The following is a 24,521-nucleotide window of genomic DNA, read 5'->3' as shown; positions in this document are numbered from 1 at the left end:
TTTCAGATATTCATTATTGTTCAAAATCAGTCAACTGACATTATTTATTCAAAAAATAGAATACGAAAGCTGGTGCAAAATCTCAGAGATTTTCGTAATGATAGTAGTTTCCAATATATACGCAGTGACATTTTGGATTCGCTTGATATTTCCGAACCATCCCAAAAAAGACAACAACATGATACATCTCTCGAAAAACGAGTAGGTATATCTTGAAATTTTGGATACCTACTAATATATGCAAATAGATACTCGTTTTTCGAATTTTGAAGATTTGCAAATTTTTGACCTCTTTGACGATTCAAAATTTAAAAGTTACCTTCGCCAAAGAATTTCCAAGATATTTATTATAACAAGTTAGGTACTTAAAAATTATGCCGATCCAAATGTATTTTCAGAAAGTGGGATAAGTTACAAAATATGTATGTATAATTCTATGTAGTAATGTACTGCAATTCATTATAACAAACTGTTCATCAATTTTCTTATCACCACTACCACCAATTTCTGCCTCAAATAAACGGGATTTATCTTGTCTCAAAAGAACACGTATTGTCGAAACACCATGAAACAAGAGAGAATGTCAAAAGTACATCAAATAAAAAAACAAAAAACAACAAAATCTCCTATGATGATTTAAGCCTTTTAGTTTGATGGTATACCTATATGAGGAGATAAAAAAACCTTGCCGACCCTGTCTCCAAGGCCACGAGCCGCCATTGAATATAGGTCTTTGTTGCAGAGAATTGTTTTATTATTATTGTTGTTCGATTTTATTTCTGTTGTTTGATCATTTTCTCTGAAATCCAGGTTCCTAGGTATTTGTATTTATCAACCCTTTCTTCGGTACATTTCCCAAAATTATGCTTGTTTGTATGTTTGTTTTCTTAGTTATTATCATGTATTTGGTCGTTTTATGTTCATTTTTAGTCCATATTCTTCACAGAAACTGTTGTCTTGTTTAGTACCAATTGGAGTTGTTCAGCAGAGCTTGCCATAATCACGGTGTCATCTGCATATCTTATGTTGTTAATAGATCTTTCGTTAATTATTATTCCTTCACTTTGAGATAGTAATGCTTCTTCAAAAATGGCTTCACTATAATATACATTAAAGAGTAATGGAGACGTAATACATCCCTGCCTAACTCGTCTCCTTATTTCAATTTCTGGACTTGGTTCGTTATCTATTACAATTTGTGCTCTTTGATTCCAGTAAAATTTTGTTATTATTCATAAGTCCCTTTGGTCTATGTTTTTTATCTTTAGAATTTGGACTAATTTTTCATGTCCTTCTTTGTCAAATGCTTTCTCAAAATCAACGTAACAAACATGCACATCCACATTCATATCCATGCATCTTTGAGGTAACACATTAAAAGCAAATAACGCCTCTCTGGTTCCTAGTCTTCTGAACCCAAACTGACTATCATCTATACCTTCTTCCAATTTTTTATTTATACGACCATGTATTATTTTCAAGAATAATTTGAGAATGTGACTGATTAATGATATTGTTCTGTATTCACTGAAATCTTTAGCGTTTGTATTTTTAGGGATAGTACAAAAGGTGGAGAGTAACCATTGTTTTGGTATGTTTCCTGTTTTGTACCGGATGTCCCAATAAGAATGGCTCTCGGCCATATCTCAGGAACGGTTTATAGTAGAGCTTTGAAATAAAAAATTTTATAACAAAAGTTGCCTTGGGAAAATCCTGGAAATTATTTTCATAATTGTAGGTTCACCGCTAGAGGGCGTAATTAAATATCAAAAATTAAAAAATCAAAATTTTACAAAATTTGCCTAACGAAAGGGTACTGGAAATCCGATCATCGTATTCTTCATAAAATTCTGCGCATATTTGATTTCACAAGTTTAAGTCTTCCTTTGCAAATAAGAGGTGGGGTGAGTGGGAACCTTGTTATGAAAAAATGGCTGTAAGTCCGGTTCTGCTAAATCAAAATTTGAAAACTGGGTCTTGTTGAAGACAGATCTTTTTCTTCAATGTAAGCGTGATAATTTTGAACCATCCTAATAAGTAATAAGCCAGCTGGGAGGCGTTATTTAATTTTTTTCAGAAATCTAGTTTTCTTTGGAAAATATTAAATACAAGTATGCATTTTTAATCATACTTTATAAAATTAGATTAAATTAGCAATAGAATAGCGAAAACCGCATGTCGATACCTTTTGTCTATCTCAAGATATCTCGAGAAACGTGTAAATTTTATACATAACTGTTACTATCACCGGTAAACTAAGTTAATGAAAAGTAGTGTGCTGTGGAAAAAAACAAAATAACATTTTCCAGATGTCAACGTATAAAAATATAATTGCCTAATTAAAACGACAATATAAAGAGAAACAATACTATTAAAATTAAATATAACACAGAACAAAAAGAACTACTTAGTGACGACCTAAATATTCAAATTGTTGCCTATCATACACTACTCTAGAATACATTATCCAGAGAATACTAAACGCCATTCAAAGCATATCGAGAGCAGAAATTGAGACTGCTGTTCAATCTACTCTTGAAAGAGTAAATGTTTGCAACGAAAATGATGGGCAAAAATTTGAACTTTTATGTCATCACTAAATAGTTGTTTTTATTTCTTTGTAATAGGGCTTTCCAACGCTTCTCATTTGTTTCGAGCCTCTGTCATATGCCGTATAATCCGTGTATAATATTAATATACGAGATATGAACGAGGCTCGAAACAAATGAGAAGCGTTGAAAAGACCTAATATACGTTGACAGCTGGAAAATGTTTCTTTGTTGTTTCCATAGCACACTACTTTTAATGAATTATTTCGTTTACCGGTGACAGTAACAGTTATGTTTTTAAATTTACACGTTTTGTAAGATATCTCGAGATAGAAAAAAGGTATTAACATGCGGTTTTCGCTATTCTGTTGCTAATTTTGTCTTAATATGGTATTAAAAATGCATGTTTTGTATTTAATATTTTCCAAGGAACACTAGATTTCTGAAAAAAATTAAATAACGCCTTCTAGCTGGCATATTACTCAGTAAGTTGGTTCGAAATCATAACTTTTACATTGACGAAAAAGATCTGTCTTCAATAAGACCAAGTTTGCAAAATTTGATTAAGCAGAACCGGACTCATAGCCAGTTTTTCATAACAAGGTTCCCACTCACCCTCACCTCTTATTTCCAAAGGTAGACCTAAACTTGTCAAATCAAATATGCGTAGAATTTTATGAAGAATACGACGATCGGATTTCCAGTGCCCCTTCATTAGGAAAATATTGTAAAATTTAGATTTTTTAATTTTTGATATTCAATTACGCCCTCTAGCGGTGGTCCCACAATTATGAAAATAATTTCCAGGCTTTTCCTGAGGCAACTTTTGTTATAAAATTTTTTATTTCAAAGCTCTACTATAAACGGTTCCTGAGATATGGCCGAGAGCCATTCTTATTGGGACACCCGGTACACTGTGTTAAACAAGTCTACGATAATGTCTAAGGTTTCATCATTAATGCATTTTAAGCTTTCTACTGGGATTTTTGCTATTTTTTAATGCCGATTTAATTTCCTCTTTTAATACCTTTAAAACCGTATCATCTTCTACTTCGACTTCCATCTGCTCTGTTCTATTGTCTTTGAACAATTCATTTATGTATTCTGTCCATCTCTTTAATTTTTTGTTATTGCTCAACACAAGTTTCCCATTTGTATCTTTTAGCATTCCCGGTTTTATTTTTCTGTTGTTCTGAGAGAATTCTTTAATTTTTTTATGTGTGTTAAAACTATCAGGATGTAAAATTCTGTCTTAGATATGTTCAACATGAAAACGAATAGTACTCTGATTTACGGTATAGCCATGGGTTCACCAATTTTGGCAACAATTGTAAACTTATTGATGAACGTCAGTGCACATTTCAGTCGTAACTAAATTGGTCTACAACTTACCGTTTTATAAACGATATGTCGATGACAGTTTACTTTGTATTTCAAAAAATAATGAGTGGCTATAACGGTCAAAGGCTTTTTCGAAGTGGATAAAACTCATTGTTTCTTAAGAACAATGAATGACGCTGTCCACAGTGGGTTGTCTACTTCAGGGTTATCTAGTTCCAGTTACTTCAAATTTCTTTATTTTTTATAGTACTTATCATCTAAGAGCTAGCAACGTTTTCGAGAAAGTATTTAAAGACAGCTGATTTTTTCATATATTGTTCCCCTATGCTTCCTCGAACACCGTACCGGCCATATGCCATATGGCTGCTGATATAGGTTGCGTTCATTACTGCGCAGCACACCTGTACAGGTAAATACAAAATCAGGGTGATTGATTAATGCGTTAAGGCGGGTTGACATTACTAGTGAATAACGAACGTGGCTCACGCTTACGTATTTTGCCCGTGCTATTGTTAGATATTTTATTATCTATTTTCAAACTCGCGCAGTACATTTGTATTTGTGCAATGCATAGATACAAATGTACTGCTCGAGTTTGAAAATAGATAATAAAATATCTAACAATAGCACGGGCAAAATACGTAAGCGTGAGCCACGTTCGTTATTCACTTGTAATGTCAACCCGCTTATAAAGCTTAGTAGATCCGCTATAGTAATAGATAGCAATAAAAGTAAATAACAAAAATTGTAGCCAACTTTGAGCTCCACATTACCAAATTAGTTAGAATGTTACAGGGTGTTCGATAACATGTGGCAGACCAAACTTTTGTTTTTTAAATGGAACACCCCATATTTTATTTTATATTCGAAATCTTCTTAACTTCCCCATCACAAAATATAAAGGTTTGTTATGTTATACAGGGTATTTACAAAGTTATAACGATGTTCTATGAAAATCGTAATAAGTTCAGCTCCCTGTATAAATAAAAATAAGCACAACAGCAATGGTTTATTGGTGCCATATTTTTTTGTTGATTGTCAAAATTTATAAAAATGGTTGATATTGCTAATTTTCTTTATATCGAATACAGGGTGAGTCAAAACGCAAGTACATTATTTTCTCAGTAATTTTAAATAGAACACCCTAATTAATAACTTGCTCTGAAAAATGAAAATATCTCAAAAACTAACAAATTTAGGCATAGGGAATATTATACAAAAATTAAAGCACAGTATGATACTTTCGATGGTGATATAAAATACAGGGTGTTCCATTTAAAATTTCTGAGAAAAGAATATACTTGCGTGTTGACTCACCCTGTATTCGATATTAGGAAAATTAGCAATATCAACAATTCTTAAAAATTTTCACACTCAACAAAAAAATATGGCACCAATAAGCCATTGCTGTTGTGCTTATTTTTATTTATACAGGGAGCTGAACTTGTTACGATTTTCATAAAAAATTGGTTTAAACTTTGTAAGAGCCCTATATAACATAACAAACCTTTATATTTTTGTGATGGGGAAGTTAAGAGGATTTCCAATATTAAAAAATTTAGGTTGTTCTATCTAAAATAACATAAGTTGGATCTGCCACTGTGTTATCGAACACCCTGTAACATTCTAACTAATTTCTTAATCTTAAGCTGAAAGTTGGCTACAATTTTTGTTATTAACGTTTATTGCTATCTATTACTATAGCGGATCTACTGAGCTTTATCACACTCATCAATCACCCTGTTCATTGAATTTAAATTATTTTAGGAGGAAAATTTTTTTTTGTCATTTCTTTTTAAACCACATAAATGTCTGGCAATTATAGTTCATATTTCTTCTTCTTCTTGCAGTACCGTCTCCTATCGGAGGTTGGCTACCATCACAGCAATCTTAACTTTGTTGGCTGCAGCTCTGAACAACTGTATTGAACTGCACCCATACCATTCTCTTAAATTTCGCAACCAGGAAATCCTCCTACGTCCCACATTTCTCTTTCACGAGATTTTTCCTTGGATGATGAGTCTTAGCAGAGAGTACTTTTCTCCTCTCATTATGTGGCCTAGATATTCCAGTTTTTTCGTTTGTATGGTTTTTATGACTTCGCATTCCTTCCCCATCTTTAGCAGAACATCTTGATTTGTTACTCTTTCTGTCCATGGTATTTTCCACATTCTCCTTTAACACCACATCTCGAATGCCTCAATGTTTTGATGTTTATCTTTTTCAGCGTCCAAGCTTCCATGCCGTACAGCAGAACGGAGAAAACATAGCACCTCAACATTCTTGTTCTTAAGTTTATATTTATGTCCCAGCTGCATAGGAACTTTTTCATTTTGACAAACGATTGTCTCGCTATCTCTATTCGCCTCTTGATTTCTCTTGTCTGGTCATTAGTATCAGTGAAGCAAACCCCTAAATATTTGTAGGACGTAACTCTTTCAACTGGCTGATTATTTATTGTTAAATTCACATTGGTGTATAGTTTCTTCGTTACAATCATGAATTTAAGTCTTTTTGATGTTCAGTTTTAGACCATATTTATTGGTATGAGTGTTTATGTTTTCCATCAAATACTGTAAATTTGCTAGGTTATCTGTTACTATTAGCGTGTCATCAGCGTATCGTATATTGTTAATTAACTCTCCGTTATGTTCATATAGTCTGTTCGCTAAACTCAGACGCAACTTTCTAGATATTTTAGTCGGTAATTTTGCCAATTTTAGCAAAATTGGCAAAAAATAATTTTTAAATAGTTAATAATCACTAAATATTTAGTAATTTTGCCAATTTTTGCAAAATTGGCAAAAAACAAAAAAAATATCGACTAAAATATCTAGCCAGTTGCCTCTGAGTTTAGCGAACCGACTATACCAATATTTTGCTCTAGGAGTGCTTCCTGACATATTGTTTCGCTGTATATATTGAATACTAGTGGAGAAAGCACACAACCCTGACGCACACCTCGACGAATCTCAATTTCTTCGGTTAATTCATTATCAACCTTGATTTTTGCTGTTTGTCCCCAATACAACCTGGATATAATATTAATGTCGCGACTGTCGATGTTTTTGCTTCTTAGGATTTCATACAGGATTTCATACTTAGGATTTTCATCATATTTCTAATAATATTTAAAAAGTAATGACAAAAATTTTTTTTGTCTTACAATAATTTTAAATTCGATATATTAACCTGTACAAGTGTGCTGCGCAGTAATGAACGCAACCTGTATCAGTAGCCAGATGGCCGGTACGGTGTTCGAGGAAGCATAGGGATATATTAAAGATATATTAAAGAACCAGTTGTTTTATAATACTTTTTTTTCCGACGTAGCTCTTGGTCCATTAAGCAACTTACTCATTTTTATTTTGATCACGATTGTTGTTACTCTCTCCGTTGGTGCTACTGGCATTTTGTCAAGTTATTCGTTTAATAAACTATGAAAGTATTTTTTCCGTTGCCTTTTGACTTCTTTTATTATTTTTATTTTCCTGGTGATCTAATTTGTATTTTTATTTTCAGAAATTTCGAGAATACCTTTTAGGCTCAACAAAAATTGCAAGACTAGATGCCAAGCAGGAGTTCTTACGACAATCTTTATTGGCAGAAGCACCAGATTTTTGCAATTCGATCAAACCTGTCATTAAAACACCAAAGCGCAAAAGAATCGGAAGGCTACAAATGAGCGGACAACCCAAACTGTTTGGAGGCTCAATCGAAGAATACCAAGAAGCCACAAATCAAGAAATACCTCTCATCATGAGGTCATGCATCAGGGTGATAAATTTATATGGTAATTGAATGTTTTCCTAATACATTTCTTTGTATATTTAACTAACTAATAAAGACTAAGTTTTCACTCTAATGGCACATAACATATCCCACCAGAATGAAAACAATGGGAACCTTCTCTGGTTACACCTCCGAGGCTTCTACAATTTGCAAGCCATACGGATGCTGAGACTAAGGAAGATGAGGGAATTCTACAATTTACAATTCACGTCACATCTGCTCAGCGCGGTAAAGTTCCAACGAGACTGGTTCCCTTCATACTCCACACAGAGTAAATGTAAATAAAAAATGAATAACCATTTTCAATTTCGTTGCAAAACGAAAATACAGCCAAACCATATTCCAGTCCAATCAGAGAGTGCTGCAAGCACCTCTACCGGTTTCGAAACTTATTAGTCTCTCATCAGGAGGCACATATGCTGCTCTCTCTGATCCAACCAAAACAAACCCCAGCCTGCAGTCCCGAATTGCAACGAACGAAATGGCATAGATGCCCTAGCGGCAACTGCTAGCAAAAGACTAAGTTTTCACTCTAATGGCACATAACGTATCCCACCAGAATGAAAACAATGGGAACCTTCTCTGGTTACACCTCCGAGGCTTCTACAATTTGCAAGCCATACGGATGCTGAGACTAAGGAAGATGAGGGAATTCTACAATTTACAATTCACGTCACATCTGCTCAGCGCGGTAAAGTTCCAACGAGACTGGTTCCCTTCATACTCCACACAGAGTAAATGTAAATAAAAAATGAATAACCATTTTCAATTTCGTTGCAAAACGAAAATACAGCCAAACCATATTCCAGTCCAATCAGAGAGTGCTGCAAGCACCTCTACCGGTTTCGAAACTTATTAGTCTCTCATCAGGAGGCACATATGCTGCTCTCCCTGATCCAACCAAAACAAACCCCAGCCTGCAGTCCCGAATTGCAACGAACGAAATGGCATATGGCAATTGTTTTCATTCTGGTGGGATATGTTATGTGCCATTAGAGTGAAAACTTAGTCTTTTGCTAGCAGTTGCCGCTAGGGCATCTATGCCATTTCGTTCGTTGCAATTCGGGACTGCAGGCTGGGGTTTGTTTTGGTTGGATCAGGGAGAGCAGCATATGTGCCTCCTGATGAGAGACTAATAAGTTTCGAAACCGGTAGAGGTGCTTGCAGCACTCTCTGATTGGACTGGAATATGGTTTGACTGTATTTTCGTTTTGCAACGAAATTGAAAATGGTTATTCATTTTTTAACTAATAAAGCTTGTCACGCACGGGGAGCTATATTATAATATACACTCACCGGCAGGAAAACGGGCACCCCTTGAATTTTCCATAAAATTGTCGAAACGCACTTTTAGACCAGGGCGTATCTGTAAAAATATTAGTACATTTGGATGTTGAGAGGTAACTCATATTTTTTTGCAGAAATTGCTTGAAAATAACTCATGTAATAATATTTGAGTTATCCTCCCAGTCAAAAAGGTCCGGAACATTGTTTAAATAATCAAAATGTCAAAAAATTAAGGAAAAATTCGATATTTTCTTCGTTTTTTTATTATAACTTTAAAAGTTTTCATTTCCGAGAAAAGTTGCACTGACATAAAAGTTGCGTAAATAAATTTTCTACAATATAAGATTGATTAAAAATTTACAAAATTGTCACCCTTATTGCAATAGCAATAATTGCGAAAAGCCATAAAAAAACAAGTATTCGCATTTTACGTTTTTCAACCATTTATGCTACACTTAGAACCTTCATATTTTACCCAGAAAAACTTTATAACATAATAAAACAATACTGTAAATTTCATTAAGATCGGTTCAGTAGATTTTGCAAAATAAATTTTGCAATCCAGCTTTTGCAAAAAAAAAATATTTTTTCAAAATGTTGCAGGACTGAAAATAATCCAGGCAGCAAGTTGAATGTTTTTTTTACTTATAGAAGAATACTGTACCTTTCATTTGCAATTTGCAAAATTAAAATCGTTTTACTACCACGGCGTCAGGAATTTTTTTAAATAAACATTAATTTTTGGTGCTACGCGCAGGACAGCGGATACGTTTGCTCTGATTGGGCATTTCAATGACCTTTGATAATGATTGATAAATTTTAATTTTTACTACATTTCGATATAAATAAATAAATTTGTTTATTGCAAAATAAAAACACATACTCTCTCCTTTGAGATAACAGTTTTTTAGCAAAACTTTCTTTTTTCATATGTTTTAACTTAGAGAATAAAAGTTTATTATTTTTAAACATATGCAATTGTTTAAACAATATTTCACAAACAATAATCAAATTAGTTTGATTTTTGTGGAATTAAAATATTAAAATACAACAAAATATAGAGTAAGAAAATAATATATTAGATAAATATTGGAAGAAATTTTGGTGGAAATCAACTTGTGTGAATCGAACACCGCTGTCCTGCGCGTAGCACCAAAAATTAATGTTTATTTAAAAAAATTCCTGACGCCGTGATAGTTAATCGATTTTAATTTTGCAAATTGCAAATGAAAGGTACAGTATTCTTCTATATGTAACAAAATTTTCAACTTGCTATCTGCTTTATTTTCAGTCCTGCAAAATTTTGAAAAAATGAATTTTTTTGCGAAAGCTGGATTGCAAAATTTATTTTGTAAAATCTATTGAACCGATCTTAATGAAATTTACAGTGTTGTTTTATACGAGTATATCATAAAGTTTTTCTGGGTAAAATATGAAGGTCTTTTAGCATAAATGGTTTAAAAACATAAAATGCGAATACAGTAGAACCCCGGTCAACCGAAATCGGGTTAACCGGAACCCGGGTCAACCGGAACGTAAATATTTAAATAAATTAGTTAAATATCACTTGTGGTATTACAGGTTGCATTAAAATTTGTGGAACAATGCAGCGAATCGACTCCTACTGACGTCCTTCTAATTAAAAGACGGCGGAACATTGCCGCTCGAAAACGATGTAAAGGACTTACGAAAAACAGACAAAAATTACTGACTTCTTTATTAAATAATGTACAATGCTGTATGTAGTAACTTAAGTTGTTCAGTTTATACAGTACATTCTCTAGTAGCCTACTATGTATTTACCAATCCATTATTGTATTTTAAATATTATGTATAGCTGTAATAAAATACTGTTTTACTGTACTGTACAGGGTTATTCACTATATTTTGACCCCCCTGTAAACTGCTTTATTTACAGAATTAGAAAAAAATATTGAATGCAAAAGTTATTCATATATATTACATATATATCATACTAGTGACGTCATCCATCTGGGCGTGATGACGTAATCGACTATTTATTTTAAATGAGGGTCGTAAATGAGGGTAAATAGGGGTCGTGTGATAGCTCATTTGAAAGGGTATTCAATTTTCTATTCAGTAATACAAACATTAAGATAATTATTTATACAGGGTGTCAAAAAAAAAAAATTTAATTAAATTAATTGACACAAAAAGAAGAATGTATGTAATTTATTTATTTCAAAATATCTTCTACTGCTGTTAGAAAACAGAAATAAAAGTTTATTGCACAAATAAACATTGCTTTTTGCTTAAATTCAATGTTTAAACTGCCAAGAGGCAGATGGGTGGCAGCTTGAACATTGAATTTAAGTGAAAAGTAATGTTTATTTGTTCAATTAACATTTATTTCTGTTTTCTGACAGCAGTAGACTGTATTTTGAATTAAATAAATTACATACACTCTTCTTTTTGTGTTAATTAATTTAATTAAAAAAATTTTTTTTGGACACCTTGTATAAATAATTAAAGTTTATATTACTGAATAGAGAATTGAATAACCTTTCAAATGAGCTAGTACACGACCCCTATTCTCATTTAAAAAAATAGTCGATTACGTCATCACGCTCAGATGGATGACGTCACTAGTATGATATATATGTAAAAAAATCGTAATTTAAAATCGAATAACTTTTGTATTTAACATTTTTGTCTAATTCTGTAAATGAAGCAGTTTACATGGGGCCAAAATATAGTGAATAACCCTGTACATACTACAGTATATACAGTGCGTCCATAAAGTAATGCATAAAATAATTAATTATTTTGTAAACCGGTGACTTTAAGGAAAAATCCCGAAAAAGGTCGATTTTTATTTTTACATTACAATTTTTCGGCGTATATATCATACTAGTAACGTCATCCATTTGGGCGTGTTGACGTTATCGATGGTTTTTTTAAATTAGAAGAGGGGTCATGTGATAGCTTATTTAAAAGGGTATGTAATTATCTATTCAATAATATAAACATTAACATAATTATTTATACAGGGTGTCCAAAAAATATTTTTTTAATTAAATTAATTGACACAAAAAAATGAATTTATGTAATTTGTTTAATTGTTAATACATTTTACTGCTGTCATAAAACAGAAACATGTTTATTTGAAAAATAAACATTAATTTTCGCCTAAACGAAATGTTCAAACTGTCGAGAGACAGATGGGTGGCAGTTTAAGATTGAATTTAAACGAAAAGCAATGTTATTTATTTGTCAAATAAACATGTTTTTCCTGTTTTCTGACAACAGTAGAACGTATTTTGAATCAAATAAATTACATACATTCTTCTTTTTGTCTCAATTAATTTAATTTAAAAAATTTTTTTGGGCACCCTGTATAAATAATTATATTAATGTTTATATTAGTGAATAGAGAATTGAATGCTCTTTCAAATAAGCTATCACATGACCCCTATTCTTATTTAAAAAAAATCATCGATTACATCATCACGCCCAGATGGATGACGTCACTAGTATGATATATATGCCAAAAAATCATAATTTAGAAATAAAAATCGACCTGTTTTGGGATTTTTTCTTTAAGTCACGGGTTTACGAAATAATGAATTTATGCGTTACTTTATGGACGCACTGTATAGACATTGTTTGTAAATTCATTTTCCCTATACGCCGTGTTATTAGGCTATTTTTAGCATATGACGGCTAAACCGAAAAATTGGTTATCCGAAACGGCTCTCCCCCCCCCCTTTATTTCGGTTAACCGGGGTTCTACTGTACATACTTGTGTTTTTATGGTTTTTTTCGCAATTATTGCTATTTTGCAACAAGGGTGACAATTTTTAAAAATGTTAACCAATCATATATTATAGGAAATTTAATTACGCAACTTTTATGCCAGTGCATTATTATTATATGAGTTAATTCCAAGCAATGTCTGCCAAAATCATATAAGTCACCTCTCAACGTCCATCTCAAAACAGATGCGCCCCGGACTATTTATTTTGTATTGTTACTCTCGATGATTGGTATGCTCTGATAGAAGGATTTAGGTATGTTTTAAAAATTAAATGCGTACAAAAAGCTTTTATTTAAAGAGAACTATACAAACTTACAAATGAATACAAAAAAAATAAAATAACAAATTGGTACCTATTCAATTGCTTCAGTGTTACAAAGATGCTGCCACTTTCAATTGTTTTTATTATGATATTTCTGTTTATTGATGCCAAAAGTATTTAGTATATTGTGCTTGTATCAATTATTTGGCAATTTGGTGATGTCTTTGAGTACAGAAAATGTTGGAAGAAGTCAAGTTTAGGTGACAACTAAGATGACAGTTGTCACCTAAACTCTGCCATGTAAGGTTCTACCTACAATTTCCCAACCAATATGGTTGATGTCATGTGATGCCAGGGGTTAATCTGGAAATATTTTTAACATCCTTTAAAATCGGATAACATAATGTAACCCCAACTCTTTAAAATCAATCAACGGGTTTTTACCCGTACATTTTGGTGGCTTAAGGCATGTAAACCTGTGATAACACTGATGATGGAATATTGATTCCGAAAACGTTTTGTTGTGATACAGCCCTTTTTAGGGATTTTAAATATACCTTTTACAAGATAAGGTTTTTATTTTTTGTAATTTTTGTTTACTGTACTAATTATATACACATACTATTTAGAACTATTTTGTAGGTTTACATCATCAAGGAATATTCAGAGTATCTGGTTCCCAGGTAGAAATTAACAACTTTCGAGAGTGGTTTGAGAGAGGCGAAGATCCCTTGGCGGATATGACAGATGCTTCTGATATTAACAGTGTCGCGGGTGTCTTGAAGTTGTACCTCAGAGAGTTAAGAGAGCCACTTTTCCCGATTATATATTTTGAACAGTTCATGGAAATAGCACGTAAGTTTTTTTTTAAATAAAACTAAATATAACCGTCTTCGAAATTCTTATCTTGAATTACGGAAAATATTCAAGTTTTGTCATGTTAGTTGCATCTTATAAGAATACAGTACAAGGAGACAAGGATTATATGATTAAACAAGGAGACCCCTTATCACCGTTGCTATTCAATTTAGCCTTAGAATATGCAGTAAGTAAAATATCATCTGAGTTGACAGGGGATTTGCGAATCGAGGATCGAGGTGTTTTCACAACCCGAGGAAGAAACAGGTACTCTGCGCTTTCAAATAAATGAAAAGAAGACGAAATACATGCTAGTAATCAGAAATCCAAGACCAAGAGTTAGGCAGAACATAACTATTACTGACCACAACTTCGAAGTAGTAAAAGAGTTTAGGGGCGGTAATCACAGATGTCAACCACATATAAAAAGAGGTATCTGCAAGGATAGCTGCGAGGAGTAGAGCATTATACTCCCTTTCATCATTATTAAGATCTAAGCTGCTAAAAAGAAAATCTAAATTTCGACCTTTTTGGAGAAAAAAAACTGGAAAGATAGGTACAGTTTACAGATGGGATGCAGACCAGAGAAATTTTAAGAGAGAGTCACAAATCGTTTGTCTACTCGTTTTTTGAAGTCCATATGCAGTCTAGTTTTCTCAGTTTTCTGCAGTATTCATTCGTGTTTATACAGGGTGTCCCGAAAAGATTGGTCATAAATTAAATCACATATTCTAGGACCAAAAATAGTTCGAATGAACCTAACTTACCTTAGTACAAATATGCGCATAAAAAAAGTTACAGCCCTTTTAAGTTACAAAATGAAAATCGATTTTTTCGAATATATCGAAAACTATTTGAGATTTTTATTGAGAATGGACATGTGGCATTCTTATGGCAGGAATATCTTGAAAGAAAAATTATAGTGAAATTTATGCACCCCATAAAAATTTTATGGGGGTTTTGTTCCCTTAAACCCCCCCAAACTTTTGTGTACATTTCAATTAAATTATTTTTGTGGTACCATTTAGTTAGATTCAATATTTTTAAAACTTTTTTGGCTCTTAGTATTTTTTCGATAATGCAGTTTTTATCGAGTTGCGGCTTCTTTTTTAATATATTTACATAAAGATTTTATGGGGGTTTTGTTCCTTTAAAACCCCCAAATGGTTGTGTACGTTCCAATTAAACGATTACTGCGATACCATTAGTTAAACACGGTGTTTTTAAAACTTTTTTGCTTCTTTGTATTCTTTCGAGAAGGCACCTTTTATCGAGATATGGCTTCTTTTTATGGGTCCCGGTGAATTCGTAACTATTTTAATCCCCCATCCTAATTACAGGCCAATTGGTAACTCTGGCGCGCAGGTAATTATTCGGTAACCCACCAAGTACTGGTGAATTTGTAACTTTCTTTTCTAAGTAATTACTAACGATGTTGATAATCTAATACCGGTATTCCAGGTATGTACTTGTATAAATTACCCTCTTTGAAGGTGGTGTAAAAGTTATTCATCATTTATGTATTGCCTCTTGGACGAGTTACATGAGAAAGTCAAAATAAATTTTGTTAAAATGGCTGAAATACTTGTAACAGATTTCGTAATGAGTGAACGTGGATGCCAAAGAATTGTTTATAACTTTGAAACAGTGCTGAGGCCGCTTAGATAATCCGATTTTAAGTATGTAAAGTGTATTGGATAGGTAGAGTGCCTCTTTATATGTAAAAAAATTAGCAAACTTCTAAATGGTCTACTTTTTGTTCAGAAAGTTTTTAAAATATTTGAACTTTTTTTTTAAATTTAGATTGCAAAATTATTATGCAAAATCTATCAGGTCGATTTTAATGAAATTTGATGGACGATTTAAGTACATATGATAAGTATTTTTTATGCGAATTACGAAGGTTCTATGTGCAACCAAAGTTGTTGAAAAACACTGAAGAGGCTTATTTTGCCCCCTTATTTTGTATTTAATGCTATTTTACAGAAAGGGTAATAATTTAAGACATTTTTAACTAGTCGTATATCATACAAAATTCAGTTATCGTTATTTTATTTCCCTACGACTTTGCTCCAAAATGAATCGTTTTAAAGTTATAAACAAAGAAAATAGAAAAAAATCAATGTTTTTCGAAATTTTTAAATATTTTAATTTTTTTATTTATTAATGTTCCGGGCATATTTGAGAAGGAGCATAAGTCAATTATTATCTATTATTGAAGTTGTCAACCTAACTTTATCTGCAAAAATCCGAATGCCACCTCGCACATCCGCAAATAGACGTTTTTTTACAGATCCGCCCTGGTCTATATACATATCACATTGTTTCAATTATTTTATTAAGAGATTTCAATTTTTGTTATTTTTTATACATGTTTTTGAGCAAACCAAGAACCATTCGCTTACATAATATGCTATATGCCCCGTGTTGGCTTAATCCGTTACTGTTCAAATTTATTTCTTACCTTTTAACCTATCTACCTGGAGTATTAGAAGTAAAAAATGGTTTCAAATTCACCTGTATAAAGTTGCGAGTTGGGAGGGTCAGGTAATAAAAAAGTTACGAATTGGCCGGTGTACATTTTGATTTGAAAAAATTTGTCATTAAGAGTTATGAGTTGGCGCGTGTCCCTTTTTATGATTCAAAATATATAATATACCTAAAAGTGTAAATCATAAATAAGTGTTTCTATTATTACCAAGTCTTCATAATCGTACTTAACCATATACAAATGTGTGATGGATTTGACAAATACATATTCAAAATATCTTGATAAAAACTGACTTTTCACAAAAGTACTAAGAAAGAGGCAAAAAAGTTTTTAAAACATTGTGTTTAACTAATGGTACTACAATAATAATTAAATTGGAACGTACACAAAAGTTTGGGGGGTTTAAAGGAACAAAACCTCAGAGCTGGGCAATACCCGGGTAAAGTACCCGAATTTTGTACATTTTGGGTGCTCAGTACCCAGTACCCGAGTACATTTTCAATAAAGTACTCGGTACTCGTACCCGTAGCGTATGGGTAAAATACCCGGTACCCGCGTTTATTATACGAGTACATTTTCCGAGTACTTTTATTTGCAAGTCTAAACTTGTCGCTGCATGTGGGACAACAAATTAATAGCAACACTCAAAACGCCGTTTTCAGTATCAGTCCATTCGCAAAGTCAAGCAAACGCCTATTCTCTTATGCCATAATAATTAATAGCCCTTCAAGAAATGCTCTGAAGAACTGATGAAACTTTGAAAAATTAGTTATCTTAAAAGCCAATAAAATTAATCAGTGAGTGTGCGTGGTGTTATACTGATTACAGTAAAACCTGTGTTACCGGCCACCTGCTAAAATCGGCCACCTGTCCTTACGGCCGGTTTCAAAATTCCCCAAACTAATTATACATATGTATATTCCCTTATTTATGACCTGCTATTTACGGCCACCTTTATAATACGGACGCGGCCAAATAATCACATTTTTAAAGCCCATTTTATAGAAATTGAATGTGAATGTTGGCCAAAATAATTTTGTTAAAATAATTTTGTCTATTTGTTGGTGGAAATTCCCAGTACTACTTAAGTATTAGGACCTATTGTATCTACCTAAACAGGAGATTAAATACCCCGCAACGGGTCGGTGGTCACAATAGATTCTTAAAATCCTATAATAAAATGTCGTAAAAGTGTTGTAAAAGAGAAACGTTTGTCACTATTTATAAGTATGACTACAATTCACAAAAGTTGGCCGAAAAATATGGTGTAAAATCTCAAATTATCAAAGGATATAAAAAAAATAAAAGTGTGTTGAAAAATTCTTTAAAAAAGCTTAACATCAATCTGTCTTTTCCGTAGTATAGTTTTGTTTTATATTAGGATATTAAACTAGTTTTAGTAGTTTCCGTTTATGTACCTATAGAATTATATTTGCTTTTATTAACAAAATAAACAAAGTTTCAATTATCTTTTATATATTTTTGTGAACTACAAAAACTGGAAATACCGGCCACCTTTCTATACCGGCCAATAGTTCCTTCATTTTTAGTGGCCGTTACTGACAGGTATTACTGTATTAATCAATGATCCATTTTTAAAATTCTTATTTTTTTTATTTAGATTGGAGTTGTACGTTATTTTATTATTTTTATGTTTTCATGACTCATAAATAAATATGTTTAGAGAGGCATCAGAGATAATTATTACCCTCTTACCTTTTTTCGGGTTCTATATTCAAATGTACTTGAAATAAGTACCCGAGAAATTCGGGTAATTGTACTTTGAGTATTGTATTCTGATTACTTATTTTGAGCAATGTACTCGCTACTCTGTTCTCGCTCCTCAAATGTGAAAAGTACCCGGTACCAGAGTACAATTTATCAGTACCTGGCCCAGCTCCGCAAAACCCCCATAAAATTTTTATGGGATGTCTAAATTTCACTATAATTTTTTCTTAAGATACTGCTGCCATAAGAATGCCACATGTCCATTTTCAATAAAAAATCTCTAATAGTTTTCAATATATTGGAAAAAGTCGATTTTCATTTTGTAACTTCAAAGGGCTGTAACTTTTTTTTGTGCACATTTGTACTAAGGTAAGTTAGGTTCAATCAAACTATTTTTGGTTCCAGAATATGTGATTAAATTTATGACCTGTATTTTCGTTACACCCTGTATAATATGGAAATGAAACATGGACTCTATATCAGCGGGAAATATAAGCTGCTGGTATTTGAAAGGAAGGTTCTCAGAATATTATTTGGCCCTCAAAGAGATGAATTAACGGTAGAGTGGAGAAGGGCCGCAATGCTGAATTGGTGACTTTGTATAGTACTGAAAACATCGTCAGAAATATAAAATCGTAACCGGATGAGATGAGCGGGTCATGTAATATGTATCAGAGTTTACCTCATATAGTAAGATCAGAGGAAGACAGTGTGTTAAAGACAGTGTTTTTTGAGACATACGGTAGAAGATGAGTAAGTCGTCCCAGAAGAAGATGGAAGGATGATGTTGAAGCCGATTTATCTAAGAGTGGGGTACAACAATGGGAAATGGAAGCGAAAGATCGTAGAAGATTGAGGCTTTAGTGGATGCGGCGAAAACTCACCTTAAGTTGTAAAGCCAGTCAAGAAGAAGAAGAAGAAGCTTTATGGAGTAAAGCATTGAAAATAATATGTACAGATTGATACTGTATTTATCAAAAATAGTGTTTTGTGATGTACGTTGTTAATTTGCATAAAATTTAGGGGTCGACAGGACAAGTTCTTGTCTTGTTTTGAGAAAAAATCAAGAGATTTAAAAAAAATCTTATCTTCGTTTTCTTGACATCGTATATCTTGACTTGACTCAAGAAATTTCAAGATCTTGAAATTTGTTGATTATCCGATCCGGTGATTCCCGGCAACCTTTTTATTACGTTAACACGGCCTCCACTGCCACTGGCTCCCCTCTCCCAACTTCGGGGAGTCCCCGATCTGCATTTGTTTCCTGACCAACACAAAATTGATGTGTAGTTACATGCTTAAAATAAGCAGTTTGTATTTTTCGCACATATTCTAAACTTAGCTGTCCAGGATTTCATAAAAGATTTGTAAAGATATGTAATAGTCTAAGAACTACTGAACTCTCCGACTAACGGTCTTCCTGTAAGGCTAGAAATTTGTATAGTGATAATTCATAGCACACCAAGGCTAAAAACCATGACCTGGCAGGCATCAGCCCTGCACGTGTATCTACCAGGTGAATCGAAAAGTGCAAAGTTTAGGGGAGAAATAAACTTTCTCCTGTAAAGTTTAAATTTAAGTATGTGTTTGAGTAAGTCATTTAGAAGAAATGTGTATAATGCCAGGCGATTGTGAACAGCATAAGACCTTAAAGACTAGGCTATTTTCCTAAAATTATTTTTTTTTGCATCGAACCAAGTTTTTTTAGGTTTTTTGAATCATTCCAAACCGAAAAGGTCTTTAGTGACTTTTCTCTTAGGTTAATAGTTTTTGACATGTAAGCGATTAAAAAATTTAAAAATCGCGAAATTGGACATTTAACTGACAATTTCACGTTGCCAAGGTAGGTAGATATTCATTAAACGTCGATTGATGAAATCCCGAAGAGTTTTTTTTGTAATACAATATCGAAAACCCCCTTGTTTTTAATTGCTAATCAAGCGGACGCGACACTGTAGTATAAGTGAGGACGTTTGAGTTTGCATAAATTCACTATCTCGAGAATGGTCAAATTTTAAGAGAAATCCTCGGACAGGTCGATTTATATTTTTAAATTATTACTTTTTGGCATATATATAATACTAGTGACGTCATCCATTTGGGCGTGATGACGTAATAGATGATTTTTTTGAATGGGAGTAGGGGTCGTGTAGCTCATTTTAAAGGTTATTTAATTCTCTAGTCAGAAATGACGTTACTAGTATTATATATATGCCAAAAAGTCCCAATTTAAAAACAAAAATCGACCTGTCTGAGGATTTCTCTTCAAATTTGCCCATTCTCGAGATAATGAATTTATGCAAACTCAAACGTCCTCACTTATACTACAGTGTCGCGCCCGCTTGATTAGCAATTAAGAAACAAGGGGGTTTTCGATATTGTATTGCAAAAAACTCTTCGGGATTTCATCAATCGACGTTTAAAGAATATTTATCTACCTTAGCAACATTGAAATTTTCAGTTAAATGTCCGATTCGGGGTTAAAAATGGCCGATTTCGCAATTTTCAAAATTTTTAATGGCTTATAATATAACAAAAACTATTAACCTAAGAGAAAAGTCACTAACGACCTTTTCTGTTTGGAATGATTCAAAAACCTAAAAAAACTTGGTTCGATGCAAAAAAATAATTTTAGGAAAAAAGCCTAATCTTTCCCCTCACCTGGCAAGGTCTTATGCTGTTCAGAATGGCCTGGCATTGTACACATTTCTTCTAAATGACTTACTCAAACACATACTTTTTAAACTTTATAGGAGAAAGTTTGTTTTTCCCCTAAACTATGCACTTTTCGATTCACCTGGTAGATACACGTGCAGGGTTGATGCCTGCCAGGTCATGATTTTAAGCCTTGGTGTGCTATGAATTATCACTATACAAATTTCTAGCCTTACAGAAATACAGTTAGTCGGAGGTTCACTAGCTCTTAGACTATAAAGATTTTCGATTTGTTGAACCAAATCGAAACAGTTTAGACATCGAAAAGGCTTTTGATTATTTGGAGGATGAGATCGAAGTAGAAAATGATATAAATTATACTGATTTAGATTTCAAGTAAGTTTCTCTCTTGTAAGTAAAATTAAATACCTTGTCAAAAAAAAATCAAAAACAGAGTAAATGTAACTTAAACTTCACAGTGCTTGCGAGGCCATAAATGGTAAGATGACTATGCCAAAACTAGGTGTGCCTACAAGATGGCATTCAACTTTCGAGATGCTAACATGGGGTTTAAGTGTAAAAATGCTTTAACTATATTTTGCGACAACATCGAACATCTAAGTAATAGCAAAATATTAGATAAAGAATGGGTTCTTATCCGTAAATTTTGTCAGTATCTGCGAAGCTTTAAAACACTTTCTTCGATAATTCGAAGGGAGAAAATATTGCACACTCCCATTTATGGTAATTGGAATAAACTTACTTTTAGACAAACTGGAAATATGGGCTCATGAACTTGATAATAAAATTGATAGATCCTCAGCTTATAGTAGAGGCATTTTCCCTTTATCTCGGGAAAGCTTTCTACAATCAGAGGGAATACAAAAATTTTAAGAAATGTTTAAAGCTAACTACTTTAATAAATCCCAGAATGATCTACAGCATATAGTACCAGAACCAGCACTCTTAAAAAAGAATATAACGAATTTGATTTAGATATGACTTACCTATTTAAGAAAGCTGGTAATGATAGCTTACAATCTTGGAAGTATGAAATTGAAAAATACTTAAATGATGCTAGATCAGAAGATTATGAGAATATACTTGATGGAGAGGACACGAAAATGTCTACCCGTCATTATCGAAAATGGCCAAGAATTTTCTCGGAACGCCAGCAACACCTGTATCTGCGGAAAGGCTATTTTCAAGAGCAGCTTTAGCAATAACAAAGCTAAGAAATCAGTTAGGCGTTGATTTCATGAGAAGTGTTATCTGCCTTAATTCATGGCTTATCAATTCCGACTTAAAAATTTGCTAAATTTGTTATTTAAAATGAAATTAGTTTGCAATTTTATTTTCAACAGGATTAGGTATCATTTATTATTATTTTTAATTTACATTTTTGTATATCGTTTTCGCAAAAAAAGTGTCCAATAAAAGAAAATATGTTATGGTATGTTAAAATAATGTATGTAAATTCGTTTTAGAGTTTTCAATATTATCTTGATAATATCCATCTTGAAATTTTCAAGAACTTGGCGACCCCTAATAAAATCTCCAGAAATACAATTTTATTGTGTCATGATCCTATTTTAATCTCGTTTTTTTTCAGAATTAGAATCTAAGCAAGATTTCGTAGTCAGAATGAGGGAACTGATGTGTAGTCTTCCGAGATCAGTAGTAGTGGTACTCAGATATTTATTCGCCTTTTTAAATCACTTATCAGAATTCTCTGATGAAAACATGATGGACCCTTATAACCTAGCTATTTGCTTTGGTCCCACGTTAGTCCCTGTACCAGAGGACAAAGACCAAGTGCAATACCAAAACCAAGTCAATGAACTTATTAAAAATATTATTCTCTTCAACGACGACATATTTCCTAATGATGGAGGAACAGTTTATGAAAAGTATATTTCTCCGAATTCTGAAGACCAGTAAGTATTGTTTTGTCAAATTAAAATAGGTTTATTCTCTAAATATGAGGACAAGATGATAATTTCTTTACTTAGTATGTAAAAAAATTTTTATTAAAAAAATCAAATCCAGTTCAATACTGTACTGTTCAATCCAGTGAAAAGTATTGGGAGTATAATCAGGACGTGCATAAGATCTTTATAGATTTCAAACAGGCTTGCTGATGATTCAATTTATCGTACAACACTATGGCAGGCAATGATCGAGCTCGGCGTACCCAAGAAACCAAATGCGGTAACACAAATGTGTGTAAGTAACTCCTTTTCACAATTTAGAATAGGGGGAAAAATATCAAATGCTTTCTGCGTAAATTCTAAACTGAGACAGGGAGATCTCTTGTCCCCATTGTTGTTTAACCTGGCCTTAGAATATGTCATTCGAAAAATGTATCCAAATTTATTTTTTATTTAGGGTATGGCTTAAGTACATCACAGAATATATTTAGATTTATGTATTATACAATGCATCACAAACAGATGTCCAGTTTTTTTTATATATTCGATTGACCCTTCGGTTGCCATTACAAAGTCTATAGGGTCGCCTGTGTATGCTCTGCGTGGGCAGTCCTGAACAATGTGACTGATCGTCTGTCTTGCAGCGCCGCAGTCACAAGAAGGCGAGAGAAGTTTACCCTTCTCTTCTGTGGCATCTTCCACAGTTTGTTCGAATTCGATTAAGGGCTGCCCAAATCTTACGGGGACGTTCAAATTCGCTAGGTTTTCCTATGATGTCCGGTAGACTATGGTAATGCGGATCTGTCTTACTTTCACAATCTTCTCTCCATCGGGTATTTAAGTCAAAGTTGGATTGCTGCAGCGCTTGAGCAGATTGTAGAGGGGGTAACCTGGATCGGAAACGGGTTTCCAAGAATATCGGGGATGTCGTTGTGGACTAGAAGCTGGCGACTGTCCATTATTTTGTTATATTCTTTAACCAATCCATGTTCACGGCGTAGGTTAGGTTATGCTATATTACTAAGGGTAGGTAGCCACATTGTAGGGGTGGGCTTAATTGTGCCTGTTATCATACACATAGCACGGTTTAGTTGGGTGTCGACCAGGTGGGTGTGCCTGCTATTTAGCCACACTGGTGCACAGTATTCTGCCGAGCAGAGGATCTTAAAGTTGATGCTGTGGCCCCCATGTAGTACCGCAGAGTTTATGTATTATATTGTTGCGTGTTTTCAATTTTGCTGCTGTTTTCGTCAGGTGTTCTCTGAATGTGGGTGTTCTGTCTAGAGTAAGCCCAAGGTATTTCGGGTATTTATTGTGTTTCAACAGGTTGTTATTAAAATACACTCGCAATTCTCTGTTGGCCAGCTTGTTGTTGAGATGAAAAGCTGGGTCATCTTGGATATTAGTGCACCCTATGTAACGCACAGCTGAATCTTATGTTTGTGCGTCACAGTGTTGCCATGCCATTTCTTTCATAATTTCAATCAATATTAAATGTACCTACAGGAATAATAGAATAAGAACGTTTACTTCTCCGTCATTATACTAGGTAGAATGACAAATGAGGTGTCAAATGAAAGCTTATAATCCAAGGATAGTAATAAAGGTGAGAAATTAGACCTAGATTGTCTGTCCCTCAAAAAATAAGCGTTATATTGGGGATTTCTAATGTCGACATTAAAAGCTGCACTATTTTTTTTCTATAAAACATTTTGATCTAAAACTTACCAGAAAACTTCTTTGTACTCTCTACTTTCAAATAAACGCTAAATTTTAAACTTCGTCACACAACTTTTGCGATTAAACTTTGCAATGCACAAATCCGCAACTTTTTTTTCGAAAAATTCAT

General features: G+C 33.2%; 1 protein-coding gene across 3 annotated transcripts in view; it reads left to right on the top strand.

The window, feature by feature from the left end:
• LOC126878714 (SLIT-ROBO Rho GTPase-activating protein 1-like) overlaps positions 1-24,521 on the top strand; it is a 466,675-nt gene that overhangs the window by 348,935 nt on the left and 93,219 nt on the right. For all 3 annotated transcript variants that reach the window (XM_050641582.1, XM_050641579.1, XM_050641581.1), the window contains exons 8-10: positions 7,413-7,683; positions 13,652-13,864; positions 22,354-22,678. In XM_050641582.1, coding sequence (XP_050497539.1) covers positions 7,413-7,683; positions 13,652-13,864; positions 22,354-22,678 — 809 coding nt within the window. The remainder of the gene's footprint in view (positions 1-7,412; positions 7,684-13,651; positions 13,865-22,353; positions 22,679-24,521) is intronic.

This window comes from Diabrotica virgifera, chromosome 10 (assembly GCF_917563875.1).
Source record: "Diabrotica virgifera virgifera chromosome 10, PGI_DIABVI_V3a".
Classification (NCBI taxonomy): domain Eukaryota; kingdom Metazoa; phylum Arthropoda; class Insecta; order Coleoptera; family Chrysomelidae; genus Diabrotica; species Diabrotica virgifera.
This window is presented reverse-complemented; position numbering and strand designations above follow the sequence as displayed.